General features: G+C 36.0%; 1 protein-coding gene across 1 annotated transcript; it reads left to right on the top strand.

Annotated features, from left to right (window-relative positions):
• Positions 1-470: 470 nt before the first annotated feature.
• Positions 471-8,056, top strand: porcnl (porcupine O-acyltransferase like). Its single transcript, XM_051904543.1, has 13 exons — positions 471-734; positions 2,341-2,494; positions 3,142-3,334; positions 3,460-3,503; positions 3,632-3,813; positions 4,675-4,805; positions 4,917-5,042; positions 5,125-5,225; positions 5,318-5,394; positions 6,690-6,753; positions 6,974-7,059; positions 7,207-7,317; positions 7,458-8,056. The coding sequence occupies exons 2-13, from the start codon at positions 2,359-2,361 to the stop codon at positions 7,554-7,556; spliced, it is 1,350 nt and encodes a 449-aa protein (XP_051760503.1). The 5' UTR covers positions 471-734; positions 2,341-2,358; the 3' UTR covers positions 7,557-8,056.
• The last annotated feature ends 1,169 nt before the right edge of the window (positions 8,057-9,225 follow it).

Below are 9,225 nucleotides of genomic sequence, written 5' to 3'. Positions count from 1 at the left end.
GTATTTTTTCAAGGTCAATTTTGAAGGTCTTGACAAAAAGGCAGAAAATGTGTTGCTATTGGAATTTTAGTTTAGAGGGCATCATTTTAACAATTATTTTAGAACTAGTTTTGAATTAGGTGGTGAAACCAACATAGAAAACTACTGCTAGAGAAAAGAAAATTATACATTTGGACTTTTGACTCCAAATTGCCCTTGTGACAGCTTTCCTAGCCCCAGTTTCCACTATAAGGTACATAAACTGATTCTCTTCAATAAGCTGAAACAATGAGCAATCCAGTTTCATCAGATAATAAATGAAATTTCTCCTGAGTAATTTCAGCTGCATCTTTAGAAACAACGAGAGGTGGAAACAGATAAGCGCAAACTGAATCAAGACCTTAAAATGACCTTTGAATGATAAATGAATCTAAAGGAAAACAGAAAATGCATTGCATGCATTATCAGTGCATTCCCATAATAAATCACAGGCACTCCAGCACCTCCACCGGCTCTGCGGAGGAAGTAAACAGTGAACGCAGCACGCTGGAGTCAAGTTTGGTTGAACTCCGGTGTGTTCATTACCACGACAGCGGCTGCGTTTCTCCACTGAGTCTCACAGATGTTTATGATCGTTCTAACGGAATGGAAAAGACACCTGGATAAGCCGGACGACACATTCCACTGGAAAATTTCTCGTGCTACTTCCGGGTGTGAGGTTGTAGCGCAGGATAATTCTGTGCTTCTGGAGATCGGTAAGAATCGCGTGAAAGTGTAGCAGTGAGCTCTTCGTTCACTATCTAGCTGTTTAGTTTGGTAACATATCGCTGCGACAACTCTTTGAACTCGGCTGCAAGTTCATGAATCTTGATGAATTCTAATTTTGTTTTGCACGAAGCAATAGGCAGCATATCTGTGTAAGAGGCAGAAACTAACAAAACACCGTTCCTATACGATAAAACTCGTCGAAATGAACTGCTCCTAAATGACATGGAAATTCACTCAAGCTGAGATAGTCAGTGATGTAGTAGCTAAAGCTTATCTTATCCAGCTGCATTATATAACCTCTGTGTAGGAGTGAAGGGGATGTGAAACTGTTATATGAACACAGACAGTCCCAGTTATCATGCAGGACTTGAAATGACCATTCCAGAATGCTCTGTCCCTGTCAGTCCTAAACTACATACAGCAGGGCTCAAAAACAAGGTTTTGCTACAAGGATTTCCCCCCTGCTTTCCTGGATGGGCCAGTAGATCAGATATTTACCTGCCCTGCCAGCATTTTCATTGGCCCCATTCATAAACAATGTTTTATTTTTTTTTAAATGTGGCAGAATATTTTTCTTTTAAAAAAAAAAAAAATTTGCATTAGCTTATAAGCTAAATAATAAAAATATAATAAATGCTATTATATAACAATATAACAAAGTTCAAAAATAAATTAATAATTAACTAAATAATTAATATTCATAATTAATTCTATGATAGATACATATTCATGAACACACTTTTGCTTGAAAATAATCTGAACATCAGTGACTGGTTTATTATTTTTAACCTATTCTAACCTATGCCAAAATTTCCACTGGTCCCACCACAGAAAAATTATTAATATCTTATTTTTAGTATTTATGTGTGTGCCAGAACACACACACACACACACACATATATGTTGGGTATCCATGTTTTATGGGGACATTCCATAGACATAATGATTTTTATACTGTACTAACTGCATATTCTAACCCTAAACCACAGAAAACTGTCTTACATTTCAAAAAACATCACTTAATATGATTTATAAGCTGTTTTTCTCACGGGGACCAAAAAATGTCCCCACAAGGGCAAGGATTTCGGATATTGCCATCTTTGTCCTCATAACGTAGGCTTTACTGAACCACACACACAAACACGCATAGCAAAGATGTGTGTGTATATGTATGTTTATAATATATATTGCTTATAAAAAAATCCATGACAGTTAAAATTCATAAACACATCTTTCCTAGCAAACAGTGGCAATGATGCAGAATATTACTGATAGATAAAGTAGATAACATTGCATTGTTGACATATTTAAATCAGCACATTTGCAACAAAAAAGGCCAATGCATCATTAAAAACCTAACATATTCCTTGCAAATTTACACAAGGCATGAAAATGCATGTAGTTCAGCAAATGTAAGATTTTGTGACAATGCAGCACTGGCTAAATAGCTGACATTTCCACCAACTGGCCTGAAGTTGTCTCACACTATAGCCTCAAGCCATCCTTTTTGTTAATAAACCTATCCAATAGTCATACAATAGAATAATACTCCTATTATTAACCCCCTCTCATGCCCCAATCTGTGTGTAACAGCGTTCTACGGACATTAGTATGGATTCCTATGGACGTGTGGAGTTCCTGCAGGCTCTAGCAGAGGGCTGTGTGCTGCCCACTGCCCAGCAGGGTTTAGAGCAGGTCTGGCAGCTTCTGCTCGTCTGCCTGCTGTGTCGGGTCATCTGTAGACTAGGTGAGTCCATCGTGCACAACTCCAGCCCTCAAACACCTGTTAGACTGTTATTCTTCCCCCAAAGGATGGGAACATCAACGTCAATGCTTTTTGTCTTCCGTTTTACAGCAATGTGTATTGTAGCAAGGGCTGTACAATAATATTAACATCACTTTATGGCTTAGTGCGATTGTCAAATTGCACAGGTTGTGTAAGATTTGGTGTAAGATTTACTTTGAAGAAATTTTCTCTCAGAAATTGCTTGTAAATTTTACAAATAATTACAAAGAAATGACAAGTAACATTGATTTAAACATGAAATTTTGAAGCAGAGATGCTGCTTTCTTTGTTTTACTTACAAAATATATTTTTATTACAGTGAAGCTTTTCCTAAATTGTTTGGTACTAAAAAGATTTTGTCAGTAAAAAGTAATTTTTCAGGTTTTTTGCTATTCAAGTCATCTGGTGAAAATTTCTGTATTATTTTATATCACAATATATATGTCAGAAAAACAAAATCTCGCAATGTCAGTTTTTCCAATATGGTGCAGCCCTAATTGTGTTAAAAATACCCACACTTGATCTTGTTGTATCCAACTCATGTTGCTGAATCGGTCCATCTGTTGAGTCTTGATGTGGCAGGCTAATGCCGTGTCTCTCTTTGACAGGTGTCTCATGTCATGTGAAGCATCTGAGCTCGCTGGCAGGCGGTCTGTATGTGCTGTACGTGTTCTTTGAGCTGCACACAATGTGGGTGATTATCCTGAGCCTCCTCTGCTACCTCATCCTGCTCCTCAGCATAAACTCCAGCAGCCGAGGGGTCTTCCTCTCTGTCGTCATCCTCATCTACATGCTGATGGGGTCTGTCATCCACTGCCAGTCACGAGACTACTGCATAGCTAGGGCTTAATGAACACAGAAAACTGCCTAGACGCAGCTAGTATTTGATCACAAGTGGTCACATATTTTGTTCATTTTCATTGTAGGGAGCTTCATATGATAGATGCAGCAACCTGGCATAAGATGAGAGGTGTGTCTTTATTGATTTATTATTAATCTGCATATTTTACTCAAGCTTTTTATACATCACGTATTTTCCTCAGATAACACTCACCATTGCATCACATGTCTAGTACTGACTGTTTTGGTTGTGTCCAGGCTCTCAGATGGTGGTGGCCATGAAGGCCATCTCTCTGGCCTTTGACCTCGATCGAGGTGCTGTGTCCTCCTTTCCCTCCCCGCTGGAGTTCATGGGATACCTCTTCTTTGCGGGAACCGTCATTTTTGGCCCATGGATCAGTTTCGCCCGCTACACAGATGCAATTAATGGACGCAAAATGGTAAATACAATTATTTAAAATATTTTATTCCTATTTTTATAATCAAAAATAATTATTCTCTTTTTATTAATATTTTATTTCTGTGAGCTCACTTATTTTATTTTTACCCTGTCGATTTTAGTTTCTCTTTTATTATCTCCTTTCGTATATATTAATGTGAACATTAATTTATGTGTAAACAGGGGTCAGATTTTTTTTAAAGTAATTTAATAATTAAATTCAGCAAGGATGATAAATTGAACAATAATGACAGTAAAGACATTTATATTGATAAAAAAAAATCAAATTAATGCTTTTTTAAAAAAAAAAAAAAATCTATTAATCAAAGAATTCTGAAAAACAATGCATCAGTTTCCACAAAAATATTAACTGTTTTCAACATTGTTAATAATAAGAAATGTTACTTGAGCATAAAATCAGTGTATTAGAATGATTTCTGAAGGGTCATGTGACACTGCAGACTGGAGAAAAGGAATAAATTACACTTTAATATTTATTAAAACACTTATTTTAAATTGTAATAATATTTCACAATATTTCTGTTTTTACTGTATTTTGATAATAAAAAAATAAAAGCAGCCGTGGTGAGCATAAATCTTACACACCCCTATTTTTATAACTGTATAAATATATATGCGTAAATAGCACTTTTTCCAATACATATGGTTTCAGAAAGTGTCTTTATATGCATATGCAGATAATGACATTAAAATAAATTGAATGTGTTTTGCATGTTAAATATTAAATGGGAAAAAATAATAGTTTTCTTTTAAAGAAGAGAAGATAATCTTTATTTGTGCTGAGCGCATTTCCATCAGCAAAGAGCTTGTTATTCAGTAACTATCTAACTATCTCCTGCAGAGCGTTGGCTGGTTTGGAAAGATTGCTCTGAGCTTTCTGAGGAGTCAGATCTGCCTGGTTATTTCCAACTGTATTGCTCCTTATCTCTTTCCTTACTTCATTCCCATCTATGGAGATGGACTTCCTCGTAGGTGAGCTGCTCTTCCCTCCCTCCCTCATAATGTTTCTATATCCAGAGGAAATGAAATTGTCTGTTTTTCATTGTCTGTTTAATATTGTATTTATTGGTCTTGTGTCCTCAGGTGGCTTCACGCTTATGAAAATGCAGTGTCCTTCCACTTCAGCAATTATTTTGTCAGCTACTTGAGCGAAACAACCACTGTGATGGCTGGAGCTGGATTCTCTGAGCACAAAGACCACCTCAAATGGCATGTATTCATGCTTTTTCTCTCTTTATTTATCATTCTTTTGAGTTATTGAGACCTAATGTGAAATTTTGTTAATTCAAAGGGATATTACGGTCGCTAAACCTATGAATGTGGAATTGCCGAGGTCTATGGTGGAAGTTGTTACCTCTTGGAATCTGCCCATGTCTAAGTGGCTTAACGCATGTATGTGTCTTAAATCAGATTTGTGATTATATAATTGATTCATATACTGTATATTTTAAATATTAATGTTCTCTATACATTTTAACACACAGACATCTTTAAAAGTGCACTCAAACTTGGCACTTTTCCTGCCATCTTGGTGACCTACACTGCCAGTGCGTTGTTACATGTAAGTATGATTTTCAGCTCTCTGGTTATTAACATTATCACAAGGAAGGTTTGTTGGCACAAAATCAGGTTCCATCTGTTTAAACAGATTTGAGTTTGTATAAGGATAAAAGAACACCTGATCCAGAAAACAGTTTCCCTCTAACATGACAGCATGGATAAAGATGGTTTGTTATCTCAGAACACCATGACCCAGATTTAAACTGCTGTCTACAGCTGGTGTAGATAGATAATTCAATCACAGCTGCCTACCCTGGCAGCTTATTCCTTGTCACCTTAGTGAGCTGTTGTAGTTGTGCGTGTTAGGCTGTAACTCACTGTGTAGCTAAGATAAAGTCATTCATGCTGTAATACCAGTTTGACCTTTAGGAATATACATATATAAGAATAAAAGCTATAAGAATTTTTAGATAACCATGCATCAAAATGTCCCTGTAAGTGTAAAGAAAAAAAGTGTGTTTGTTTTTTTTTGTTGTTTTTGTTTTTTTAGCTAATCAAAAACAGTGTGAATGTGAATATGTTTGGGTTTGCTGACTTGTATTATAAATGTGGGTACTGGAGAAAGAATGTGTGGTTGTAGGGATAAGGATGGGTCCAATTCTGTGGATATTTCTGGCAAAAATGAGTAAAAAGCCTGAAATCACTTAAACACCTCTAACTTAATGTGAAAATTTTATTTATTTATTTTTTTTAGAACTTCGTGCATAAATGCACATCACAGAACAGTAATCAACTACACTAAATTAAGAAAAACATCAGTGACAGGGATTGCTCCTTAAAATTATTGTAGTTGAGTGGAGACCTCTGGTGGTTAATATAGGGCATTGTACTTTTCAGAACTGATTGTAAATTCATATAAATGACTCTAAAATGTAGAAAATAAAATAAAATGACTCCAAAATGTAGTTTTTTTTCATGTGATGTCAGAGTTGAATTTTCAGCAGCCATTACTCCAGTTTATTGTCACATGATCCTTCAGAAATTCTGATATGCTAATTTGGTCAAGAAACATTTATTATTATCATCAAGGTTGAAACAGTTGTGCTGCTTAATGTTTTTGTGGAACCCGTGATACATTTTTCAGGATTTTTTAATGAATAAAATGTTCAAAGGAATAGAAGTTATTTGAAATAGAAATCTTTTGTAACATTATAAATGTATCACATTTGCTTTTGATCAACTTAATAAAAATATTAAGTTTCTGAAAAAAAAACGTTCTGACCCCAAACTTTTGATAGTAGTACTTAGATTGGTAGTGTATTTTCTGTCATAAATTAATTATGTGTTGTTTGACAGGGTCTCAGCTTTCATCTGGGGGCCGTGCTGCTGTCTTTGGGATTCATTACTTACGTTGAACATGGTAAACAATCATTTTAGTTCATTCATGCATTCTTGCCTTCAATAAAATTAGAAGAGCTTTGATGCAATCAGTTAATCAATTATATTAACATATTAATACTAATGCATACAGTCATCATGGTACACATTTCAGTAGACATGACATGCTAACATCTGTAATTGAAGTGACATCAATAGTCTAGCCAAAAGGACTGAAATACAAACTCTGTTTTCTCTTGTAGTTCTGAGAAAGCGGTTGGCGGCTATTTTCAGTGCTTGTATACTTTCAAAGCGCTGTCCAAGTGACTGCCATCACCAAAATAAGAAGGTGATCTGTTACTTTAACCAAGTCCTGCACTGCAGGATCAAATGTTTGTGTACTGAGAAATCTCTAGTTCACAGATTTCCACTGGAATTCCTTATAGAGTTATATTATTAAATTGAGATCCCTTTTTCTTTTTTTTTATTATTGTAGACTATGTGGGTATATGGTGTTAACATGTTCTTCAGTGCATTGTCAATATTCCACCTGACATACCTGGGATCACTGTTTGACTCTGAAATGGACAATATGCATGCTGAGGAGGTGAGCATTTGTTTATATGCATTCTTTTTTCATTTACAATTTAATCATTTTGTATTAATATAAACAATCAACCACTAATAAAAATCTATTAAATCCAATTAGTAAAAGTTGCTTTATCGCAGTATTTTGTTTCCACACAGGGTTACATGGCCAGTCACACCATTCAAAAGTGGTCGGAGCTAAACTGGGCTAGCCATTGGGTGATGTTTGGCTGTTTTGTGTTTTATTGGCTCATTTAAAGAGAATACCATAGTATTGAGAAATCAAAGGACCATTCCCTGAACATGAAAGATGGTGGATGATTGCTGAGAAACCATAGACTGCTGTTTTCAACAGTCAGCGTTACCACATCCACTCTTCTGTCCCTCTCATGGAGAAGAGTGCCATAGAAAGTGCCTTTCGACTTGTGGTTACAAGAATCGTTTTGTCATAATATGATCATACTTGTTATTTTTATTTTGATTTATATTAGGTACAATTTTGGATTAAACAAAAGAAAAGAATCAGTGTGCAGAGTACATATTAAGTGTTATTTCTATCTTTTTTGCCAGTTGTCGTCTCTGTATGGCTTCATATACAGTATAAAGCATAGTCTCTTTAAGTGTGACCATGTTATAGTAACTTTTATAGTACATGTCTTAGAACAGTAAACATGTTTCATATTTTTACCAAAAGGTGTAGATTGAGTTTGACAGTAATATTTATTATTTTCTAATAAAAAAAATTGCCACAATGACTATTTTTCTTGAATTATATCTTTTGCATTACTCAGTGGCACTTAGGTCACTGTTCTCTGACATCAAGTAGGCACTTTTATCCAAAGAAGCTTATCACTCATAGTGATAGAGAAGCCATGTGGTGTGCTGTGATGGAACTGTGGTACAATGATGGTATTTTATGGAATTTCAAAGTATAAAAAACCATCTAACATCCATGTACTACCAAGGCACATGTATAAAAAAAAAAAAAAAAAATTAGTATTACCATAGTGCCATGTCATAAACCACAGTAAAACGTGTCGTGCTGGGTTAATTGTTTGGTACCTTTAGTTAGTTGGACATTTTCCACAAGACAAATCTGATACAAGAAAGTCCAAGCTTGCACCACTTATAGGAATCACTGATACTATATAAAAATGAACAGTTAGCAGTGGAAATATATATAAGTTAACATAAGTTATCTGTACTTTACACGTGACGTCTGACCCAGTGGCGTGTCCCCCCACAGTTCACACGGTATTGTTTTAATATCGCGAGAGTTAGCACAGCCCCTCACTACGTAATGTGCCGTGCTGCTTATGGCGGCGCTGGTGACAGTGCTGAAAGCTGTTGGGGTGAGTTTTTCCTCTATATTTATTAAATGTTGCGATGTCACATAATTCTCACATGGGTATATGAACGTATGAGCGTCCGACATTTGAATTTATGTAACTCTCTAAATATCCGTGCGTGTTTTTGAACAGTTAAACGTTTTAGGGTGGGGGCAGTGTTTCCTCTGCGTGTGCTCTAGCGGTTTAGCATGTTAGCCAACGCTGCACTGTTACTGGGGAAGAGTCGCTGTAAACCATGAAAACACACGTATTTATTTACCACTTCCTACTTTGGTGATATTTTGCAAAGGTCACTTGTCAAGAAATGAACCGCCCAGTCGAGGATCCAACGCAACAGCGGCGGTCCAGAGTGACCCGACAGCCGCCACCGTGTGCCTTTGTTGTCGGGCTGAGTGATTTATTTTAAGCCCGACTGGATCAAAGTATGTCCCGCTATATCGACACCTAGTTAGTTGAGTTAAACAACTCAAACCCCCTTTTGTCAGGACAGGAGAAGAGTTTACTTGCTTTCCAAACGAATTACTACTAAAATCAGCGTTTCCATGGTCGTGATAACCTTAAAATAACAGGAAATTTGG

This window comes from Ctenopharyngodon idella, chromosome 8, assembly GCF_019924925.1.
Source record: "Ctenopharyngodon idella isolate HZGC_01 chromosome 8, HZGC01, whole genome shotgun sequence".
Lineage (NCBI taxonomy): Eukaryota > Metazoa > Chordata > Actinopteri > Cypriniformes > Xenocyprididae > Ctenopharyngodon > Ctenopharyngodon idella.
The sequence above is the reverse complement of the archived record's forward strand: the minus strand, read 5'-3'. Positions and strand labels throughout refer to the sequence as shown.